The sequence below is a fragment of the Eretmochelys imbricata genome, chromosome 3 (assembly GCF_965152235.1).
Source record: "Eretmochelys imbricata isolate rEreImb1 chromosome 3, rEreImb1.hap1, whole genome shotgun sequence".
Lineage (NCBI taxonomy): Eukaryota > Metazoa > Chordata > Testudines > Cheloniidae > Eretmochelys > Eretmochelys imbricata.
The window spans coordinates 3504118-3528151 of record NC_135574.1 but is presented as its reverse complement, the minus strand read 5'-3'; the positions used below and the strand labels follow the sequence as shown (position 1 = coordinate 3528151).

General features: G+C 62.1%; 1 protein-coding gene across 1 annotated transcript in view; it reads right to left on the bottom strand.

Annotated features, from left to right (window-relative positions):
* Positions 1–2177: 2177 nt before the first annotated feature.
* LOC144261873 (exostosin-1-like) overlaps positions 2178–24034 on the bottom strand; it is a 173227-nt gene continuing 151370 nt past the window's right edge. The window contains exons 2-11 of the mRNA XM_077811447.1: positions 16739–16832; positions 16438–16545; positions 14847–14966; positions 10306–10438; positions 8082–8200; positions 7277–7372; positions 6429–6518; positions 5358–5518; positions 4555–4726; positions 2178–2363 (exon numbers count right to left, since the gene is read on the bottom strand). Of these exons, the coding sequence (XP_077667573.1) occupies positions 2178–2363; positions 4555–4726; positions 5358–5518; positions 6429–6518; positions 7277–7372; positions 8082–8200; positions 10306–10438; positions 14847–14966; positions 16438–16545; positions 16739–16832 (1279 nt within the window). The remainder of the gene's footprint in view (positions 2364–4554; positions 4727–5357; positions 5519–6428; positions 6519–7276; positions 7373–8081; positions 8201–10305; positions 10439–14846; positions 14967–16437; positions 16546–16738; positions 16833–24034) is intronic.

Here is a 24034-nt window from a genome sequence, read left to right as displayed (position 1 = left end):
AGGCCCCTTGACAAAGTCTCGGTTCAGTTTAATTCAACAAATCCTGATACAAAATGGGCATTTACAGGTGTTCCTAGGAGGGGGTTTTACATCTGAGTCGCCATAAAACGTTCTGATTTTGCTGCTGCATGAGACACATTCAAACAGAGCGTTGGGGCAGGGCGGGGAGCCCGTCGCCTTTCTCAAAGCCCACCTCCAGCCCGCACCTTTGGCTGAACTGGGGCAGGGAGACAGGGCAGCCGGCACCGTGGGCAGGTGGGAACGAGGACACCTGGAGCCAGCCCCTTGCTACTTCCACCCTGACCTGCTGAGGGATCAAACGGGAGCCAGGCCGGACAGAGCTGGTGAGAAGGGGAGGGGCAAGTGGCAAGAGGTTTTCCTCCCCCTCTCCTGCAGGCACCTGCGGCCTATTGCTCTCCGGAGGCCTCAGTTATTTCATTGTAACTAACCTGGCGTCTGGCTCCCAGGGCTCTAGCCTGTCCTGTCTGACTCTTCATCAGGCGGCTCCCGGGCGGGAACAGGTCTCACCCCGGCACCTGCCTCCCCGGCCCTCCGGCTCGGTCTCCTTAGCCCGTCGTCATCTCATCGCTGTGCATGCCGGAGGCGGCTGCAGCAACAAAGCTACTGACCTCTGGGGGTGACGATGAGGAGTTCACAGGCTCCTCCCTGGCTTCGGGACCGACTTGCCGGCCCATCGCTGCCAGCCAGTGACTCGCTCCCTGAACGATGTCTCTGCAGCCCACCCCCGATACAGGGATAAAGCGGCGATGGGGAGGGTTTGCACTGGCCCTTGGAGACCACGTGGGACCCCGCACACCCACCATGGACCCACACCTCTGCCTTAGTGTCCGAGTACGGCCATGGCAAGCCTGCGCTCCAGGCTCTGAGCGAATGTCTGACAGTTCCTCTCCTCTGCACCTCCCTCTGCCCCCGACGAGCTCTGCAGAGAGCCCCCAACCAGCTCTCCCTGCCCCCGATCCAGATCCCCCCACAGAGGGAGGGGCAGCTCCCTGGAGGAGGAGGAAACGAAGCTGACTCACCACGGCTGGGACGATGTGTCCCGTAGAGCTCCCGGCTTCTCAGCTCCCGGCTTCTCTGCAGCTTATCAGAACCTGCTGGGGGCCTCTCACTTCTCTGCCCCCCTCCTCATGCCTGCTCCCACCCTGCCCCCTCAGCAACCTTGCCCTCCCACGCAGACCCCATTCACCCGCCCGCACGCCTGCAGCTCAGCCACCCTCGCCAGCCCTCCTCCCGTCCGTTCCAGGGGAGATTCAGACGGGGGAGCTGGCTCTGGCCTGAGCAGGGTGCTGAAGATCTGCTGGGGGCTGCCGTGGGATCCCCCACGCCCAGGGGCTGGCGGGATGTACTGGGGACACCTGTTGGAAGGGGGCAGGAGGGAGATGTCCCCTCTGCCTAGTCCAGACACAGAACGACCTGCCGGGGCTCCGCAGTCAAGCCCTGAGCTGGTGCAGACACGGAGCTGTGTGACTCTTCTCTACCACCCCTGCGAGCGCGGGGCGGGGGATCTGCTGGGGCTGACACCCCTGGGGCTTTGCTCCCTGCCCCCTTCAGTGCGTGGCAGCCCCATGTGCCCCACTCAGATCTCTCCCTCCTCCACAGGGCAGCGCACTCGGCTCTCCCTCGGATTCTCTGGGCTCCCATGCTCGCCCGGCAGGGAGGCTCGGCCCCTGGCTGCTCTCTGGCAGGCCAGACCTGCGGATGGGGACGTCGTTGTGTGCGAAGCACCCAGAGGAAAAGGGCTTTGAGCCCTTGCTGGCAACCAAGGTAAAAGGCAGCTAAAGATAAAATCAGGGAGCGGCTGAGCAGACATCTCGGTGCGGCTCCGTCTGCACTCGCAGCTCGCAGGCCCAGAGAGGAGACACGATTCTTGGCTTGGAAACGGGATCAAACCAGAACCAATCAGCGACAGGAGCCACGGAGCGAGCAGTCACAGAACTGCCCCTGGACTCTGCGCTCTGCATCCCGAGCCTCCGGCTGTCCCCAGAGGTTTAACCCCAGAGCCAGGCCCAGCGGCCGTCTCCCCTGCTTGTGCCCCACAGCCCGGCCCTGCCCCTCAGGCCAAGCCTCCGTGGCTCCCAAGAGGGAGTCCCTTCTCCGCAGTCTTCTTTGGGGGGTCCTCACCCCCTTCTCACTCTCCATCCGCGGCTTCGGCAGCTCTACAGCCTCTCGATGTCCCGGTACTTCTTGCGCAGGATGGAGACCTGGTCTTTGAAGAGGACGGGGTCCAGCCGCATCTGCGAATGGACGAGGGGCATGAAGCCGAACCAGCTGGCGAAGGAGTTCATACAGGCCTGGCGCTGGGCAAAGTGCTCCGGGTCGGCCCAGCGGGACGTCTTAGAGCCCTGGGGAGGGAAGGTGGGAGAGGGTCCCTGAGCGCGAGAGGCGGGAGGTCACCCACCGTGCTGGAGCTCTGGGACGTCACTCGAACGCCCAGGGCACGGCAGCCTTGCAGGGATAACGGAGCCTGTTAGAGGAAGGGTGGCCTAGTGGGGGGCGCTAGACAGGGCCATAGGAGACCCAGCTTTAATTCTCTGTTCTGGTAAGTCTCTCTTCCTCAGTTTCCCCATGTGCACACAAGGGAGAACAGCACTTTCCTACCTCAGGGGGCTGTGGACAGAGATACAGCAAGGAGCTCAGAGGCTGCGGTGAAGGGGCCAGATACGAATCTTATCTAGACAGATTTCACTGCACAGCTGTGCAACGCACTGCCCACCACCCCCATCCCAGACATGGGGAACCAGGTGCAGCCAGGTGAGCTCACCCAACAAACCAGCCCCCGCGCTGGGCGCAGAACCCAGGCGTCCTGACAACCAGCCCCAAACACATTCAGCACAATGCAGCCTGCCCCTGTCACCCCAGAAATCTGCCCTTCTGTTCAGCCACGGGCTGCCTGGGCGGTAGGTAATTCACCGGGTCTGAGAGCAGCACGAGTCGGGAAGGACCGGGAGCTGAGCTGGCTGAGGCTGTGGCCAGTGTTTTCAGCAGCGGGCTCCGATTTGGGGTGCCCGCTGGAGGCAGCTTGGGCCTGAGCCTCAGGTTCCGGTGGGTGCTCAGCTCCGCTGAGAATCAGGCCCCTGGTGCCCCCAGTTGGCACCCGGAAATCCGAGGCCGCTTTGGAAAACGTAGCGACATTTCGATGTGCCGCAAGCTCCGGCTCCGCAGCGGGCGGTGCAGGGCCGGGCCGGTGCCGCAGGGGGTCAGCGCAGGGACCCGAAAAGTAACGGCAGCAGGGGAGAGCTGGACTCTGATCCCCGCGCCAGCCCCAAGCCCCTCCCCACCCAGCGTGGGAATCACCCTCGTCCCAGGGCGCGCCGGGGCAGGGGCCGGGGCCGGGGCCGGGGCCGGGGCCGGGGCCAGGGCAGGGCTCTCTGCTGCACCAGGGAGGTTCCGGCTGGATCCCCTGCGCCAGTCGCCGGCTCCCCAGGCTGGCACCGGCCGAGGGCCACGCCGCAGTCAGCCTACGGGGCATGCGCACCGTGCACCAGTGAACCCTCTGGAGGAACAAGCAAGGCCCTAAGGCCCAGAGTCTCAGCGGTATTTGGGCAGCTGGCTCTGACAGGCACCACGGGGAGTTAGGCACCGGGATACCTTGGAGGGGCTGGGCCTGAGGGACTGCCCAGGGCACTGCATTCATGAAGGGGAGCAGGGCTGCGCTGTGCAGTGGGGAGGGCGGATGGGGATCAAAGCAGGGGGCAATGGAGCGACACCAGGGCCCTCGTGTCCTGACGGAGCTGGGGACCCACTGGGACAAGGCAGGGGGACATAAGGAAGATGGTGGCTCCGCTCTTCACTTTCATCCCACACGCAGACGGGCGTGAACAGGGACTCCAGCTCCGAACCCCTCTGGGCACTGGGGACGTCAGGACGTTCCTGGTAACTGCTGGAAATGGCCCACCTTGATTATCACTACAAAAGGTTCCCCTCCCGCCCCCTGCTCTCCTGCTGGTAATAGCTCATCTTAAGTGATCACTCTTCTTACAGTGTGTACAATAACACCCATTTTTTCATATTCTCTGGGTATATAAATCTCCTCACTGTATTTTCCACTGCATGCATCCGATGAAGTGAGCTGTAGCTCACGAAAGCTCATGCTCAAATAAATTGGTTAGTCTCTAAGGTGCCACAAGTCCTCCTTTTCTTTTTGCGAATACAGACTAACACAGCTGCTACTCTGAAACCTGTCACAATGCAGTGTAGACGTACCCTACTCAGCTCCGGGTTGCTCACTGGCCCTTCCCCGGCGGGTCTCTCACTCTTCAATGGCACGCTCACTCCAGGTCTGCTCCCCTGACTGGCCACAGGCTGCCCCCATAGCCCAGCCCAGTTCTTAGTCCTACGATGAAGAGGCCAGATACCGATTCTTAGTCGCCCGACCCTCGCAGCCATCCCCTCCACCTGGGGAGGTGGGTGAGGCCTGGCACAGGGGCAGCTGAGCCCCCGGCCCCCTGGGCTCTCTGCGCCGAGGGCTCTCTGTGCCGAGGGCCTTCCCCAATTCCATGCATTCGAGGCAGTCGGAAGAGGTGGGAAGCCAACCTGCTGCATCATGGTCTCCTTGTACTGCTTCTTCTGGGTGACTTTGATGGGCGGAAGCTTGGTGACTGCGGAAACCAGGAAGTTCATCAGGATGTCCTCGCAGTTGGCCATCTGGTCCACCATGCTGTGCAGGCTGCCCGGCAGGTAGAAGGTGTACAGATAATGATAGTACCTGCCAAAGGAGAGGGCAAACAGGCAGCATTCAGCGAGTGCCGGCGGGGAGGGAGGGGGTTGTGAGACCCCAGGCCAAACTGGCCCTGGTGGGGCTCCTCCCAAGGCTACAGAGACGCACCAGCGATGGGTCTGGCCCATCGTCTTACCAAGAGTCATTCTGCCCAGAGATGCTCCTGGAGCTGCTAGGACGAGGGTACAGCACATCAGGGAGACCTGCTCTGAGCGGGGAGAGAGGCGAGAGCCTGCAAAGCCAGTGGCCTGTCTGCACCGGGGCTCCCCGTTAGCTGGGCGGGGGTGGCAATGGAGGGACAAGGCTTGCAAAGGGCGGGAGGTTACAGAGAAGGCTCTGCTCTCCGCCAGAGCCCTTGTTCGGGAGAGCTGAGGTTGCAGGGGTGTCCCCGGGGAGCCCCGCTAGCACCCCACTGCTTCGCGTTAGTCTCTCTGTACGTTGGCCCTGCTGTACAGCCAGCGCTCGTGGCTGGTGCCTGCAGGAGGCTGCCCGGTGCTCTGCCAGGCAGGGCGAACGTTTGTGCCTTGCCTTGCCAGTGGCACGTCGCACGCAGCCCCCAGCGCCATGGGATTTCCTGCCCGGAGCCGGGTTCCCGGCCGCGTGCACCGCCCCGGCTCACCGGTGGTAGAACGCCCCCCCCGTCAGCACCATGGAGTACTCGTTGGTCCACTTAGAGGTGTAGGCCCACCAGCCTTTGCTGCTGTCCCAGTAATGGCTCCGGGCTGGGTAACCCACGATGCGCTCCGGGAAGCTGCACCACACAGTGAAGGCAAAGTCAACCTGGAGGCCCCGATGGCAGGGGGCAGGTCGGGGGGGAGACGGGAAAGGAACAAAACCAGGATTAACAAGCCAGGCTCGGCACAGCAGCCCCAGCACTGACCCTGCCCCACCGTCCGCGGCTAACACAGCTGCGTCCGCCCGGCCCGCGGTGTCCTGGACCGAACCTCTGGCTGGGGCTCTGCCTAGCCCTGGGGGGCAGTGGCCTGGGAGCCTCAGCCTGCAGCCCCCTCTCCCCAAGCCGCCACATGGTGCCTCCAGGAGGGCGCCCAGCTCCCCTGCCCAGCTCTCGTGCTGGCTGTGACCGAGTCAGCCTGCCCCGGCTCCCCGGCTACAATAATGCAGAAGGGGAAACACTGCACCCCCTGCCCCCTATTTCAGGGACCCGGTGTCTCCCCTTCCCCTGGCACACCCAGAGCCAGATCTGCCCCTTGCCCACGACAGGGACAGTCCCCCGCCGGCCTCGGGGAGGTTTGGTGTCTGTAATTCCCCATCAGGTCCGGGAGAGTGCGGAGGGGAAACCTGGCCCGTTCTCTTGTGAACCACACACCAGGCTCTATGAAGAAGGCCTGACAGCAGTGCCCAGCACACAGGGCCAGCCAGGGGGCAGCTGGGAACCGGGGCTGCATGGAAGCAGCCACGCACCCAGCTCCCAGCGCCAACCTCTCCTGCCCCTGAGCGTCCAGGCTGCTTTATTCACCGAGAACACAGCCAAACGGCACCGGACCCCGACTCTTCTGCTGGGCTCTGCCGGTGCCTCTCCTCCCACCTCTCCCGCTCGACTGAAGCTGCCCCCAGCCAGCCCCTGGGGCTATCCGAGCCCTGGCCCCTGGCCCCCCAGCTATGAGATGTGCCCCCTTCCTGCAGGGAGGGACAATGGGGATTATTGGACCCCCCCCCCCGTTGCCCTCACCTCATTGGTTGATAGGACAGTGTCTTCGTCCAGGCTCAGCACGGCGTCCGTCCGGATGAGGTCGTAGGGGAAGAAACGGCTGCTCATGGTCTGTGCAAAGACAAAGCAATTGAACCCCAGCCAGCCACGCGCCCCCACCCCAGCCACTGTGACCACGCCCCCTAATCCCAGCAAGCCACCCCCCAAACACCAGCCACTGTGACCACACACCCCCAAACCCCGGCCACTGCGACCACGCACCCCCACCCCCAAATCCCAGCCACTGCGACCACGTCCCCTAATCCCAGCAAGCCACCCCCCAAACACCGGCCACTGCGACCACACACCCCCAAACCCCGGCCACTGTGACCACGCACCCCCACCCCCAAATCCCAGCCACTGCGACCACACCCCCTAATCCCAGCAAGCCACCCCCCAAACACTGGCCACTGCGACCACACCCCCCCAAACCCCGGCCACTGTGACCACGCACCCCCCACCCCCAAACCCCGGCCACTGTGACCACACCCCTTAATCCCAGCAAGCCACCCCCCAAACACCGGCCACTGCGACCACACCCCCCCAAACCCCGGCCACTGTGACCACGCACCCCCACCCCCAAACCCTGGCCACTGTGACCACACCCCTTAATCCCAGCAAACCACCCCCCAAACACCGGCCACTGCAACCACACACCCCCAAACCCCGGCCACTGTGACCACGCACCCCTACCCCCAAACCGCAGCCACTGTGACCATGCACCCCCACCCCCAAACCCCAGCAGTGCGACCCCCACCCCCAAACCCAGCCACTGCTCCCCTCCCTGCCCTCCCACCTCCAGCAGTGCCGCAGCCCCGGGGCCCCCCTACCTTGTGTTCCTCTTCCACGACGCTGAAGGGCACAGGGACGGACGGCCACCGGCTCCTCGGGGGCGGGGGCTTCTCGCAGCTCCACAGCACCACGATCTGCAGCGGTGACAGGCAGGGCCGGGTTACGGCCCCGACCAGCCGCAGACTCAGACCTTAGCCAACCGTCAGCCACAGCCAGCCAGCATCACCAGCCTCGGCCACCCCAAGGCCAGAGCCGGGGCTACCATCACGCCAGTCAGCACGGTGCATGGCCCGAGCAGAGACGCCCACGGGGATAGCACCTCAGCCAGACCCACCCAGGGCCCTGGAGGGACGGGCCTGGACTGACCCTGCCACCCATCCCCCATCTCCAGAACGGCCTTGACCAAACCCACCACCCATCCCCCATCCCCGGAACGGCCTTGACCGAACCCACTGCCCAGCCCCCATCCCCGGAACGGCCTTGACCGACCCTGCCACCCAGCCTCCATCCCCGGAATGGCCTTGACCGAACCCACCGCCCAGCCCCCATCCCCGGAACGGCCTTGACCGACCCTGCCACCCAGCCTCCATCCCCGGAACGGCCTTGACCGAACCCGCCGCCCATCCCCCATCCCCAGAACGGCTGGACCCATCCCCTACCACTCAGCCTCCATCCCCGGAACGGCCTGGACTCGCTCCCCGTGGTTTCCTCTCCCAGCCCCACTGTGGGGTGCAGAGGCACAGCTCCCACTGTGGCTGGCCGGGGGCTTGTTCAGGGATCAGACCAGAGGCCCAGGCCCAAGGGACCGGGAGGAGGAGCGTCCCCTGGCAGGTGGGCCCGTACCTGGGTACAATACTTGGACTTGGCCACCGCGAGGATGAGTCTGACGATGGGCTGGGACTGCGAGAGCAGCGGCGACGCGGCCTGGATGACGGCGGTGAACTCCTTGGCTGGGCTGCGTCCTGCAACGACACACGGCCCGGCTCGGACTGGCCCGGGCGCTCTCCGGCCAAGCTGAGGGGTAGGGGGCCCACGGCAGCCAGGAGGGGAAGGGGAACAGCCCGGGCGGGGCCAGCAGCTGGGCAGGGCTGGGGCGGAGATGATGCACAGAGGAGTTCATAGCGCTCTCGGGGCCTGGCCATGGGGGACGGGGAATAGCCAAGGGGGCCGCAGCATCGCTGGCTCTGTGCGCTCAGGAGTCAGCCCCCACAATCAGGAGATTGGCTTCAAAATCCAGAGATTTAAAACAATCCTCAGCGCTGGGCTGGGCTCTGCACCCCCTGCTCTCCCAGCCGGAGCGGTCGGGCTGTCAAGTTCTTCTTTCACCCCCCAGGGCGTCTTTACCAGAGGTCACTCTTTGCCAGAGACATCCTTTCTCCCAAGTGTTGGCTGGGCAATGGATGGGTGATAAAAACCAAGTCTGGACCAATCCGACTAAAACACCCTTCCCCTCCCAATCACTCGGCTTTCACTCTCCTGTGATGCCCGTAGAGTTCCAGCTAGACAAGACCTGGCTTTCTAGTGGAAACGAAGCAGGAAAAAAGACTTTCTGGTCTTCTTCATATGTCAGCGGAAAAAGGGAAAATTCATAAAATCTGAAAACAAAACTAACCCCCTCCCAGCAAAGGTCTAATTCTGAAAAGGGAGCATGCCAGGGACTCACTGATGTCCAACAGGAATGTCACTAGTGCCATAGATTTTATGTGGAAGGTGCCCAGATACTAGGGTGATGGGCCACACGATTAAACTGTAAGATAGACACAGCACACAAAAAAGGCAGGCCCCTATTTTTGCCTCCCTTTGATGGGCTGGTTTAGAAATAAGGACGGAAATTTTAAGCGGGAGCCTCCATGCTGGGAATCGGAGAGTGACACCAGGCACATCCTGGGTTTGAACCCAGGACCTTCCGCATCAGACCTCTGCCACTTTAGCTAAAGGAGTAACGCCATTCACGGGACCGGCAACTTGAGGGGGACGTGGCACCACTGTACAAGTTCTAACCCCAACCCCGGGGCTGATGCAGGGTGAGGTGCAGCCGGGAGGTCAGTGTCTCTGCAAAGGGCATCAGTAAGCTGGTGGAAGGGCCGATCTCCACCAGGCGGAGAAGCCAGCAAACCCTGCTCTCCAGAGATCCCTGCAGGAAACAATCCCCTCCCGTAATCCGCAGCCTGCCACCAACTGAGCAGCCCCCACTCCAGGCGGGGCTGGCCAGCAGCTGCAGGGTAGGAAGGGAGATAAAGGGAACAGCAAGAAAGGAATGGTAGGAAAGGGAGCAAGTCAGTATGAAGGGCACCTGGGACTGGGGTAGCAGGGGGGATTGAGGGGCATTAGCAGAGCTGGGTGTGGGGAGCCCAGGCCTGGGATAGCAGAGGTTGTGGGCCAGGATTGAAGGGCACTGGCAGAGATGGGGGGAGCCCATGGCTGGGATAACATGGGGGGCTGTGGGTCAGGAATGAGGGGGCCAGCGGAGCTGTGTATGGGGAGCCCAGGGCTGGGATGGCTGGGAGGGCGGCACATTGGGACTGAGGGGGCCGGCAGAGCTGGACACTGTAAAATGGGCCAGATCCGGTGCCGTGACCGCCCCTCCCACCCGGCGCTCTAGGGTGGGGCTAACTGAGGAGTGAGTCTCCAGCCGGCTCCTCCCAAGCGATCAGCGGGAAAAGCCCGTTTGCCACAGGCTGGGCTGGAACAGCAGGGGGCGCTGCAGGTTCAGGATCCCGGAGCAGCAGCAGAGCCGTGTGCGTGACCCACTGATCTTCCCCCTCCGACGCCCCGTCCTCACCAGCAGCCCCCCCTTCACCCCGCTATCGCTGTCCTGGCCGCTCCCGAGCGAACCCCACCCGCTGTAACTCACTGCACCAAAGCATGAGGGCACCACGGCCCCTGCAGGAGAAATATCCAGGAACCCTGCATATTCTGCCCAGCCCACGGGCTGTTACTCCATCGGGAGCTCCCAGCCCAGCCTGGGCGACCAGGGACTCCAGGGCCAGCTCCGACGCCTCGCCAGGCCTGAGGCCCCCCGGGGCCCATTCCCAGAGCCTGGCCCCTCCCCATCGCTGCCACCTACCCAGGGCGCAGTAGTAGAAGGGGAAGTCGGCGAGGCTGGTGGAGAACTGGGGGAGCGCGTAGAGCCCGCCCGGCTGCGCGTTCCACATCACTTGGTTCCTGCTGATGTGCGCCTGGATTCGGTCCTGGATGATCTGAAAATGACGAGGGGACCGGGGGAGCTCCGTTACTGACCCTGGGCTGGGCCCTGCGAGGCTCAGCCGTGGACGCTGCACTGCCCCGGCCTCCGGCCCTGTCCCATATACCCCGGGGCGGGAACCAGCAGGCCGGGCCATACACCACAGCAATCTCTGCTAGCGGCTGGAGGGCTGGGCTCCTGCCCCGCACTGGGTTTGTCTAGGTTAGGAGAAGAGTGGGGTTAGCGAACACGTGTCACCTGGCCCCAGCACAGCCGCGACCTTTCCCCAGTGTAGACGCAGGTTAACCCCTCTCGTCACCAGTCGGCTGGGCAAGGTTGATCCTAGAGGGGCCTAGGCTGGAGGGGAGGCCAGCTGGTGCCGGTCAGCCGCTGGACGCCAAGGGACCGAGTCGGAGCAGCGAGCGTTGGGGATTCAAGGCCCTGCGGAGAGCTGGCAGCAGGCTCTGTGCTCACCATCATGCCCCGGGGACCAGACACACACCATGAACAACTCAATGTGCCCCATGACCCGGGACACCTTACCCAGTGCCGCGGAGGGGAGAGTGTCCGGGGCAGTGGGTGAGGCTCCCATGCCAGGCTGGCAAGGGTGGGCTCTGCACTGGAGAGAGGTGTCCCCAGCACCCAACCTAACTCTGCGGGGGTTGGGGGAGCTGCTGCATTGCTCCAAGGCGTTGCCCCATAATTCAGGGCTCCCCATGCTTTCATTTCGCTCTAACGAGCCTGCAGATGAGTGGCCACCTGACTGCGCCCCCTGGTGGCTGCGCCTCAGTTTCCCTTCGTGGATCCCGAATAAACTCCCGCTGGGGCGTTTCCAGTCCAACCCAACAGCCAGGCTTAGGGGCTGGTTTATCAACTCAACGCCCAAAATGAAACAAACGTCTCCTCTCCACAGCAAACCTGCTCCGTCCGCATGTCAAAGGGGTTTGTTCAGCCTGCCTTGAGCTCCCCAAGACGGCTCCTGCACTGGGCACCTGAGACTCCTCCAGGCGGCAGCGCCCCGGGGCAGCAGATGCTGGGCTGAGCCCCCTCATTTGACATAACAGGCCCAGGCGTTGTTAACAAGCCCCTCTAGAGGTGGGTCCATGCGGCCGGTGTAGCTGTGCCGGGCCAGCTTCCATTAGCCAGCACGGGCAGCAGCAGCAGGGCAGACGTGGTGGCCTGGGCTAGCCGCCGAGTGCCAGCCCACCTGGGACTGATCTGTACACGTCTGTCTTAGGCACTTCCAAGGCGCCCATCACCATGGTATCTGAGCACCTCCCAGCCCCCTGTGAGGCAGGACAGCACTATGATCCCCAGTGCACGACTGGGCGAGGATCACAAGTGGAGTCTGGGGCAGAACCCAGGACGCCTGAGCCCCAGGGGCATGCCCTAACCACTGGGCCAGCCTTCCTCTCTTCCTCGGTGGGCTAAGGGACTTGCTGAGGGTCACACTGGGTGGCTGGGGAGCAGGAATCGAACCCGGGTCTCCCAGATCTCCAAACTGCTGCACAGCCACGGTCAGGCTGGCAGCGAGCGACGGTTACTGCTCACAGGGCCACGCTCGCTTGCGCCACTGGGCCCTTGTCGTCCGCACAGTTCTGGCTGGCCCCGCTCCCTGTTGTGTCTACATGGAGCTCTGTGGGCCTGGGCCTGCGTCTCTCACTGAAAGGTCTGTACCGCACCCGGCACAAGGCCCCAAGCCCCCACTGAGATCTGCTGGTGCAGGGCCCCAGCCGAGCAGGAGCCATTACACAGGGCCAAGGGCTGTGATCACATCTTGGTGCAGCTGAGACGAACTAGCCGGGACATGGCCGCATGCCAGATTGAGGAGCCCACCCTGAGGCCTGGGGTTGGGGGCCAGAGGTGGCCCTAGCCTGTGACAGGGTGTACCCATGGCAGCTACCAACCAACCAAGGTCCCCCCACCGCCCAGCCCCCTGTGCCGGTTCCTCAGCCTGTCGTGCGGATCCAGCCTGGCCTCTCCCAGCCCGGCGGTAACTCCATGGCCTGGTACCCTGATCTCCCTGGGCACCACGATGCTCCAGGCCGTGAACACACCAGCTGGGTTGGCAGCTGCTGGGGACCTTTTCTGCACTGCTGAGAATCTGCAAAGTTCCTTCCTAAGGCCACTGAGCCCCCGCAGTGCAGCCTGGGCCCCCAACTGCCCGATGAATGAAGCACAGAGATAACCGGCCTGTGGCGGCCTTCACACTCCCCGAGGAGCCCTCTCCCCTCCCACCTCAGACCAGACCACATCCCAGCGAGCCACTGCCGGCCTCACCCGCCTCTCGCTGGGCCAGGGCGAGCTTGGGAGAGGCACAGACCAGACCAGCAACTCTTCAGAGAGTGCGGGCTGGGCCCAGGGTGCTGCCTCTCTCCTGGTTCTGCCGCTGACCCCAGGCGGCCCTGAGCAAGTCACTCTGTGCCTCGGTTTCCCCACCGGCACAATGGGGATGATGAGGAGGCTTTATTCATTCACGTGTGGCAGCACTTGGGATGGGAGAGGTTAGACAAGGGCCTGGCCTCCTAATCTCCTTCCAGTGCCCTTGCTGGAGAGAACAGCTGCATTTCTGGTGCACCTCTGTGACGTTATTGACTTGAACTGGGACTGTATAGAACATTGTTGCAACCAAGGTCCTGTAGTGGGACCAAGTCTTGTATAAAGGGGGTCAAATAAGGCGTCTCAGATGAGGTTATGGTTTGCTGGTTAGGATTATGCTATCTGTTTGCATGTGTCATTTTTGTATTTAAAGTTGTAAGTATTGGCTCTAGACTGTCTGTATTTCAAACTTGTGCTCTGCTTCTGGGGGACACCCCAGACAAGTTGGTCCCATTAAGGCCCATCAGCGACACAGCTGACCCACTGAGAGAAGGCAGACACGCCTGGGGACTCAGCCAGGTGTGCAGGGACCTGCCTAGGGACCGAACGCTGAGGTGTTTCCAGGCCATGTGAGGGGCAGCTTGTCCTTGGGACACAGAAAGAGAGGCCACATGGCAAGAGACTGTAAAAAGCTACTGCAGCTCCTCCATCTTGTCTTCAGTCCTGCTTCCGACCTCTGGAGGGACTTGGCTACACTGAAGCTCTGAACCAAGGACTGAATGACCCCTCCCAGCTGGGGATGTTCTCCAGAGACTTGATCTGAACCTGCCGCTTATTCCATCACGGCTGCAAGTCTGAACCAAGCACTCTGCCATTGCTGTGTGTCAGTGATTCCATTGAACCCGTTCTAGCTCTCATCTCTATCTTTTCCTTTTATGAATAAACCTTTAGATTTTCGATTCTAATGGATTGGCAACAGCATGATTTGTGGGTAAGATCTGATTTGTTTTATTGACCTGGGTCTGGGGCTTGGTCCTTTGGGATCGAGAGAACCTTTTCTCTTTTACTGGGGTATTGGTTTTCATAACTATTCATCCCCATCACGAGTGGCTCTGGTAGTGATTTTGGGAAACTGGAGTGTCCAAGGGAATTGCTTGTGTGACTTGTGGTCAGCCAGTGGGGTGAGACCAAAGTCTGCTCTGTTGGGCTGGTTTGGTTTGCCTTGGTGTGCACAGAAACCCCAGCCTTGGGCTGTAACTGCCCTGCTTCAAGCAATTTGTCCTGAATTGGCACTCTCAGTGGGGTCCCGCCAGAACCAGCCTTGTTACAACCTCCCAGCCCAGAGGATCCCAATGTGCTTTTCAGACAGCTTGCACTGCTGGGTTCAGGCCAGAAAATCCACAGCAGGGTCTGAGTCCTGGCCACCTCTGTCCTGGCTCCCCAAGGCCCTGCCCAAGCCTCCACACCCGCAGCTGTGGAGCGGTGCCCTGGGGCAGGGGCACATGGCTGCATGAACTCCCCTGTACGCAGGTGGTGCCTCCAGGGGATTGTCGTTACTGTTACACAACCTCATCACCGAAACCTCAGCTTGAGCCGTCCCCTGGGCTTGGCTGCTCTAGAATATTTCCCCGCAGGGATCGCCTAGCCCCCCCTCCCAGACACTCAACCCATCTGACAGCCCATAGGAGCCACTTGTTCCCACGGCCAGGATGAGTCAGCAAATGAGCTCTGCACCTCCACACAGGTCACAGATCCTGACCTGGGTGGCAGCTCCCTTGACCCAGCAGCGGTGTGTCAGCATTGTCGACCCCCCTTCCCCTCTGAGAGAAAAGCTCAGAGGACGTAGGGGAGATGTAGGTAGCGCCTAGGTCTCGGGCAGACCCTAAATGCCTTCCACCATGCTCCAAGGGGAAGGAGCAAGGAGCCGGGACATCCTCTCCTCCCCGCTGAGCGCCTCTTGTTCTCCCACTCCAGCCAATATCCTGCCCTCCTCCACGATCCGGTGCACCAACCAGACCCACTGTCTCCCCCACCAGCCCTTCCCCCATCCTGAGTGAGGGGACAAGGGCTGTAACCGAGGAGCCCACAAAGCCGGGAGCACTCGCCTCGAGGGTCGTCAGCACGATTTTCTCTACCGAGGAGAAATAGGTCTCCCACAGGAACTGGGTCTGCTGCCGGAGGGCCAGGACTCTGTCGTGGTCTATGGAGCGGGTTATCGACGGGATCTGGAAGAGAGCCGCGGGGGTGGGGGGTGAGGGAAGGTTGGCTAAGATGACCCCCAGAGCCTCCCCGCAGAGCCAGGGATGGGGCCAGCTGGCCAGGGTCTCTCTTGGGTAAGTGCAGCTCTGGGGACACAGGCTGGTGTGGGGCGGGAGGGCTCAGCAGCCAATGCCCCGAGATGGCCAGGGAATCTGACCCTGGCTGGGGGAGCTGAGCCCTTGAAGATCTGGCCCACAGAGTCGACGATCACACTTTGTACCATTCACTAGGTGGCCGCCCACGACTGGTCTTATTGTGCCCATTTCACAGAGAGGAAAAGGGAGGCCCAGGGTGGGCAGGCGCTGAGCGACCTGAACCTGCCCCGTGAGTCAGTGGCGGAGATGGGAACAGGACTATCCGGAGCCGTGCCCCAGCCCTGGGTCCTGCTGCCCCAGATACATGCCCCGGCTCCGGCAGCAGGCTGGGTTTGGGGTGGGACAGCCGCCCCGCCCCCTATACTGCTCTCAGAGCCCCGCATGGCCTGGGGACAGTGCCACATTCCCAGGAGTTTGGGCTGGAATAGTCGCAGGGGCCTGGCAGGGGCCTGAAGGGGGGGAGGGGTGTCCCCCAAGAGAGGGCCCAGCCGGCCAGTGGGGAGGGGCGCAACTTCTAAGCCAATGTAAAGGCAGCATTAATCTGGCTGGCCCAATGCAGGCAGGAGCTTGGCATGTTTCACCTGCATGCAGCTCTGCCGGTGCCCCCCAATTCCGACGCCCAGCCCCTGCTGCCCCACCCTTGGGCTCCCCTCCCCCAGCTCTGCCAGTGCCCCCCAAACCCGACCCACAGCCCCCTGCTACCCCAGCCCCAGATCTGCCGGTGCCCCCAATCCCACCTCACAGCCCCCTGCTACCCCAGCCCTGGGCCCCCCTCCCCTAGCTCTGCCGGTGCCTCTGGGGCAGAGAGCTCAGAGGGCAGAGCTGGGATTGTAGGACCCTTTGTGCCTTGGTGCCAAGGAAGCTAGAAGCCAGGCCTGGCTGAGTGCCAGTCACTGAGGTGCCCCGCAGGTCCCCATGATGCTGGTCTGGGTGCAAGCCCAGCCTGGCACTGCCCTTTGGCACCAGAGGCAGGTCCCTTTCCCCCAGGGTTGGGGGGGATGCACAGCGCCCAATCCTGCCTCCTTCGCACGCTGCTTCTCGCTCCTGCTCTCCTCGGAAAGGGTGGGCCCTGAGGAGCGGGCAGCTGGGGGCTGCAGTTGATGGGGGTGCTGGGGGGTTTAGGGCTCCCGCTGCAGGGAGGAAGCGGGGGGAGTCTCATTAGTGCCCCATGCAGCTCACTGTGGTTCTGGTCCCCACCTCACCCACCCGGCCAGACCCCGGCGTCAGGCCCACGGAGCCGTGAGCAGGGGCGGCCTTCCTGCCACGTGGGAGGGGGTGTCTCAGAGGGGCTGGGGAGTCAGGCGGCCCCCCCCAGGATGTGCAGCGAGCACGTGGCCCCTACCTGGAGGAGGAGTCTCTCGTCCCCAATGATGGCAGCTTTGTTCCAGTCGATGACCTCGGAGAAGGGCAGCTCCCAGCCGTTGCTCAGCAGCACGGGGATGCAGGCGGCCTGCGAAGGGGGGACAGGGCGGGGTGAGCCAGGCAGGGGTGTGCGTCCGTCTGTCCGTCCAGCGGCGGGCGCACACAGCAGCCGGGCCAGACGGCGCCACGTTTTGCTGGACGCCACGTGGCTGGGCACCGGGGCGGGGGAGCAGCACGGGGTGTCGGGCAGAGGAGGAGACCTGGCACGGGGCCTGGCTTACCTGGAGAGCTTCAAGGAAACGGAAGAACCCCAAGCGCCGGCCCCACGGCACCAGGCAGAAGCTGGAGTTTTGCATCAGCTCCTGGGAATCGTACCTGCGGGGCGGGGAGACAGGAGTCAGGCGCCAGCTGGAGCTGAGCCCACAAGCTGGGGTTTGACAAGCTCGGCCGGTCCCAGCTGGCGTGACTCAGGCAGGGCTCCACGTCCTCGTGCTGCCCCCCCAACCCAGAGCCCTCGCACGCTGCCCCTGAACCCAGAGCCCTGGCACGCTGCTCCCCGAACCCAGAGCCCTCGCACGCCGCCCCCCAACCCAGAGCCCTCGCACGCTGCCCCTGAACCCAGAGCCCTGGCACGCTGCTCCCCGAACCCAGAGCCCTCGCACGCCGACCCCCAACCCAGAGCCCTCGCACGCTGCCCCCCAACCCAGAGCCCTGGCACGCTGCCCCCCAACCCAGAGCCCTCGCACGCTGCTCCCCGAACCCAGAGCCCTCGCACACCGCCCCCCCAACCCAGAGCCCTGGCACGCTGCCCCCCAACCCAGAGCCCTCGCACGCTGCCCCTGAACCCAGAGCCCTCGCACACTGTCCCTGAACCCAGAGCCCTCGCACGCTGCCCCCCCAACCCAGAGCCCTCGCACGCTGCCCCCTGAACTCAGAGCCCTCACACACTGCCCCTGAACCCAGAGTCCTTGCACGCTGCCCCCCCAACCCAGAGCCCTTGCACGCTGCCCCCAACCCAGAGCCCTCGCACGCTGCCCCCTGAACCCAGAGTCCTTGCACGCTGCTCCCCAACCCAGAGCCTTCGCACGCTGCCCCCCCAACCCAGAGCCTTCGCACACTGCCCCTGAACCCAGAGCCCTCGCACGCTGCCCCCCCAACCCAGAGCCTTCGCACGCTGCCCCCCCAACCCAGAGCCTTCGCAAACTGCCCCTGAACCCAGAGCCCTCGCACGCTGCCCCCAACCCAGAGCCCTCGCACGCTGCCCCCTGAACCCAGAGTTCTTGCACACTGCCACCCTGCCCTGAGCAAAACACCTGCCCCCTGGAGCCCAGCTCCTCTTACTCCCCAGCCCCACGCAGTGGAGGGGCCATGGGGCCCTGGAGACAGTCCAGGTCTGTTTCTCAACCCTGTCGGGGGAGTTCAACTTGCTTTGCTCCTTTCACCATCAACAAGCAGGGGGGCCGGGGCCCAGCCCTTTACACCTGTGACCCCACAGCCGATGGGTGGGAGAGGCCAGCCAGCCGAGTCAGGCGTTTGGGGCATGACGTCACCAACACGAGGGAAGTGGGGGCCGGAGGTTCCAGGGGACTGGGCTGCAGCTGAGCTAAAGAAGTAACTCCCATCAGCTGGCAGCAATAGTGGGCTGTTACCTCCTACTTGAGCCAGCCCCTAGGTTAGGGTACAACATGCACTGTGCAAGTGCGTTACTCTGAGACCTCATCCAAATTCCTCCCGGCAATGGCAATAACAAGCTGCTTCTCTCTTGGGCCCAGCCCGAGGGAGTGGAGGCGGGAGTCACAGAATGAAGTCCCCTGGCCTGTGTGCCATGCTGGAGGTCAGATGGTTCTCAGCCTTCCCAGACTCCTGTCCCCCTTTCAGGAGGCTGATTTGTCTTGTTTACCCCAAGTTTCACCTCACTTAAAAACAACTTGCTCACAAAATCAGACATACAAATACAAAAGTGTCCCAGCCCACTAGTGCTGACAAATTGCCGACTTCCTCATTTGTCTGTAGAACTTTTAGTTTGTCCTGACTTCCCTAGCGCTTTTTATGTAGCCTACTGTAAAGCTAGGCAAATCTCCAGGTGAGTTGATGTGCCCCTGGACGAGCTCTGTGTGTCCTAGGGGTCCACGTACCCGAGTTGAGAACAGCTGGTCTGGATGATCCTTAAACCCTTCTTGCCTCAAACTCAGTGACAGATTTGGCCTGTGTTTTACGGAGCCCCCTGCAGAGGCTTCCCAGGTCCTCTCAGCAATTCTGCAAAGCCTTGTGTTAGCAACACACGATGCAGCCAGGGCAATTTAGATCCCCCCACCCCATTTATTGTATGCTAAAGAATATGGGCTCCCAGCACCAATGACACCCTTACTGGCTCAGCAGGGCAGTAGCCCAGGGACTAAAGCCCCTCTGTTCCCATTTGCAGAGACCTGTCCCTCGTGGGCAGCCTCCGCACTCTGGGCCCCCCCGTAATTCAGCCTTAAGTGGGCTAGAAACATCCCTGGGAATTGGGAGCCCAACTCCACCGCTGCCCGCGGGCTACTTTTCTCCAGGCCCACGAGAGAGGCAGCTGAGTCAGTGAGAGACGGCCCAGGCTAACTTAACAGCGACTCCCCAATCCCATCGGATAGAGGAGGGTTTCCATTGGCAGTGGGGCGATGCTCAGACAAGAGTCATCTCCCAGGCAGGGCCAGTGAGAGAGGGAGCAGGCAGGAGGGTGCAGCTTTGCTAGCCAGGCCACCAGCCACCAGGTGATTGTCTCGGGGTCCCAGGACCTCCCCCTCCCAGGGTTTGACAGGGCCAGGCTCATCTAATCATGTTTCCAAGGCACTTTAGGATCTTCTGCCCCCCTCAAAACCCTCGCCCAACGCTTCCGCAGTTTGGCCCACATTGGCCTCACCATGACTCTTCGACCATCCCTGTGAAGGTCATCACCAAACAGGTCACTGACTCCATTTGAGGCTAACTGATTTATTTGGGCATAAGCTTTCATGGGTAAAAAACCCACTTCTTCAGCTGCATCTGAAGAAGTGGGTTTTTTACCCACGAAACCTTATGCCCATATAAATCTGTCAGTCTTTAAGGTGCCTCTGGACTCTGTGTTGTTTTTGTGGATACAGACTAACATGGCTACCCCCTGATACTTGACTCCATTTCGTACCATTCACGCATCAGTCAGACACAAGTTACGGGGTGCAGCACGCATGTAACCGGGTTAGCACCTCTGGCCTGTGCTATCCAGGCCGTCAGACCGGAGGATCTAAGGATCCTTTCTGACCTTTCACTCCAGGAAGGGGTAACGATGATCAAACAGGATGAGCAGCATCCGACTTGAGTCCACCAGAGCTGCATGGCTTTCCCGCAGTCCCCCGAGTCCCGGTGGTTTTGCAGGCAGGAGGCACCCGCGTAATAAATAAATGAATGTTGATGAAAATTCCCCGCGCTTCTGAGAGAATTATTAAAACCAGCCTGAAGGCTGAATGGGCTGTCACTCACGGGGATGCTGCTGCTTGTCGCTGGTATGTCGACGGCCGCACCGTCACCCTTAGACACGCTCCCTCCAGCAGAGATGCCGACGTGACTCTTTAATAGGCTGGCGTGGACGCGCAGCACGTCTCCACGCGCTCGTTGGCATTCGCCGCGCGCCCGTGTTCTCCACCCTTCCCCGGCGAGCCAGGGCGTTTCTCTCTTCGACTAAAGGGGATTATGTAAATGGGCATGCAAAGCAGCTGGGGCTGCAGGTGCCCGGGGAGATGCCGGCACAGGGCTTAGTTGGGAAGGTCTGTGGGTCCTGGGCTCAAGATCAGAGGAGGGGTGATGGTCCTGGCTCTAGGATCAGCTGCCTGTCAGAAATCGACTGGAGTTCCAGCCCCACATTTGGGGCCCCATCCGTAAGGACTCTCTTCCGGAGTCATCAGCAGAGATCGAAGCCAAGACTGTCAGCACAGGCCCACACCTCTCACCCTGGCACCCCCCCATAGGGCGGGCCTGCCCCCTTGCCACACTGTCCCCCAGGGCTGGGACCGCAACCCTCACCTTGCAGCCCCCCGTATGGGGCAGGCGCTTACCCCTCGCCCTGCCACCCCAGCCAGCATGGGCCCAGGGAACATGCCCACGACTGGCGGCTGGCCTGTGCTCTGGAAGGGAGCGCTGGCCCACCTTCTCTGCGGAGAGGAGGCTGTGTAGTCGGGATGGCCTCCACCTCAGCAGAAGGGGGATCAACCTCCCAGGGGCAGACTGGCCAGGGTAGTCAGGAGGGGGTGAAAAGAGAGAATAAATGAGCACGCAGCACAGAAACCGAGAGGGTGAGAAGAAAATCAATCAAGGAACCAAAAGGACCTGCAGCGAAGACATTTGCGGATTGCCTCCATCCCACGGTTAGGAGCCTGGGAACAGACAAGAGGACCTGGCGTTGATCACTTACACCACTCGTTGGTATCACTGAAACCTGAATGTTGAAATCAATGGTTATGACCCACTCAGGGCAAGAGGAGAGGGGCACTGTACGTCACAAATAGCGTTCCCTGTTTCCAAGTCACTGTTAACTCAGGTCACAAGCTTCCGGGGCGGTGAACTGGGGCTCACGTCCAGATCTGGAGCGCCAGGCCTGCCTGCCAGCTCAACGGGGAACGAACTCTCGGGAGCAACAGGCCGTGAACATGGACAAGCAGCCGGAGACGCCAGGGGCAGACGACGGGAATGGAAATCCCCAGGCCAAGCGCTGGAAGCCACAGTCCGCGTGATCCCTCTAGCCTCATAAGCACGGCCAGGGGGTTCAGACCAAAGGTCCATCTAGCCCAGTGTCCTGTCTGCCGACAGTGGCCAGTGCCGGGTGCCCCGGAGGGAATGAACAGACCAGGGAACCATGGAGTGATCCCTCCCACCGTTAGGGGGATTGATTTATTTCGCAGTCGGGAGTGACAGAAGGTGGGAGGGGCACCAGCACTTGAACCGTGGCCCTGCCCCTACCCCACCCCTTTCCCCCAAGGCCTGACCCCCATGCCGCCCCTTCCCCTGAGGCCCCGCCCCCTTGCTCCTCCCCTTCCCTTCCCCCCTGCCGCGCGCCCTTACGGACCCCAGCTGTTCCGGAGCCCCTGGTTGCAGGAGCCCGGGGGGCTCTAGTCCGGGATCAGCAGCCTTTGGTGCTGCACAGACACATGGAATAAGAGGCAGTGTGATGCACCACAAGTCATGCAGCGGGTCGGAAGCAGGACCCAAGCAGCCTGACCCCCCCATGCTCTAACCACTACCCACAGCTGCCCTCTGATGCAATGAGAACTAACCCGGCCGTCCCAAGAGGGTCCAATGCCACCGAACTTTGAACCCGGAGTCTCTCCCCAGTGCCGTAGTGTAAATATGAACCCTGGGAAGGGGAGCGCTCTCATTCCTCCGCGGTGCGGAAAGCCTCCATCCATCCGGGCCGTGGCCCTGAGCCACCGCAGAAGAGATCGATGGTCCAAGTGCCCCCCACCCGCCCACCCCAGGGACACCAGGTGCTTGCTCTGTGTTCAGCCGAACTGCGCAGGGCTTGTGGGCAGGACCTCGGCTGTTTAAAGGGACGGAGCCCTGATGTCTAAGCTGCTCTCCCCCCTCAACAGCATAGATCCAGCCCCTCGGTGCAGGTGGAGTCTGGGCACTGTCCGATTCGGCTGCTGGAACCCTGACTCGCCTTTCTGGGGGTGGGGAGGGAGAAAGGCCTAGTCATGGTTAAAATATGGGGAGCCAGGAGTAGAGGTCTATTCCTGGCTCTGCTACTGAGCCACGTACCCACTGTGCCTCAGTTTCCCCATCTGTAGATGAGGCTAAAGCTGACCTGCTTCCCAAGGGGCGAGGGCCTCCTTCCAGCTGCCCCCGCAACCCATCATCTCCCGAGTGGGGAAAGCATTTGGAGATCCTCAGGCTGATGGGGCTAACAAAGGGCAGAGGATGGAGTTAACAAGTTCTCGGTGGGGGTTACACGTTGGAACCCCTGAGGGGTTCTGAATTCAGCGGGGGGAGGGCGTGAGCCCCGCTGCCCTGGCTAAATTCCTTCGGATCTTGCCAGTCTTTCACTCTGTCCAGGCAGCTTCAGTTGCAAACAGGATCCATCTACCCTCCCTGTCCGACTCTTTACATGGCAGCCTCTTTCACAGGCACTGCGCCCCACTCCAGAGGCGGCTGCATGTCCGTGGCGGGCAGCCGTCTGAGCCCTCTGCAGAGCGCTTCGGGACCCCTGAGAGGAGGGCAGTCATTGACTTCCAGCTAGGGCAGAGATAGGGAGCAGCTGAAGGCCGGTCACAGGACAGAGACATAGCGGAGGGCCTCTGTGTATTTCTGGGGCCCCCATCGCTGCAGCATGTGAGCGCCCCACCAGCATGAATGAACCTGGTCTCACAGCACCAGGGCAGCAGGGAAATATTCCCCCCTTCAGCCACAGAGGGGAGCCGGGGGCCCAGAGAGACTGACCGCTGTGCCAGGGTCACACAGAGTGGGGGACTGGACCCTCCTGATTCCCAGCCCAGTGCCCTGCCCTCACCGATCCCCACTGCCGAGAATCCTTGGGAATGGCCTGGCCCTAAGGAAACCCCCTGGGCAGCAGCTGGCCCATGAATTAAATACGACCCCCGCCAGGCCGATCAGCAGGTAGCCGCACAGCTCGGGGCGTGGGCAGCCTCAGGAGAGCAGGAGGGAGCAGCCCCTGCCAGGTGCTGGAGGTCGCCACGCTGGTGGTGGCATGTTTTCCCAGGGGGGGAGGGTGGGTTGCCATTGTATTGCCTTTAGGACGAGCTCTAGAACACTGTCCCCCCACCCTTAACGTTCCCAACCCCTCCCCTCGGACGGTCAGCCACATCCTGTGTCCCTTTGTCCCCAGTTCTCCTGCTGGGAGGCCGTGCTGCGGTGAACAGCTGCTGCGTTCCACCCCAGAGGAGGCTGCATCACAGGAGCGGGGTCTAGCACTTTCTGGGCAGGTTGGGCCCCTGTGGCACAAAGTGTGCCGTGGACCCCCGGGCTGGGATTTCAAAGGGCTGTCAGGGAGCCGGCTGCCTGACTCCGACTGAACAGCAGAGAGATCCAAGCCCCTGCCACCTTTCCCCCCCGGCTCTATGAGTAGATTAACGCCTGCCTCCTACGGGGAGACATCCCTGGCATGAGCCCACTGGGCACCCCACTAGGGCCAGGAGTGAACGGGGCAGCTGAGCGAGGAGCCCAGCATTTAGGGCGGATTAGTTCATTGTCGTGCTGCTTGGTGTTAATTACCCAAGGTCCAGGGCGTTTTAGGCTGTCAGAGGGATACTGGAAGGGAAAGGCTGTACAGTAGTGATGAGAGCTGGCGGAGCGCGGGACAGTGACAGATCACAGCGCTGGCTCGCCTCGCTGCCGGACCCCCACAGGCTGGAGCAGCCCGGGTCCGAAGCGAAGGTGGCTTCCAGGCTCTCCTAACGCGCTTCAATGTATTTACGTCGCCGTTTGTCTTCTTTGTGCCCATGTTACTGCATTCCAACCCCTGCCCAGCCCTGTCAGAGTCCCACCCCTTCTTCCCAGGGGCAGGCACCAGCTACAATGGCTGGCAACAGCCCGAACCAAGGCTCTGGTCAACCCAG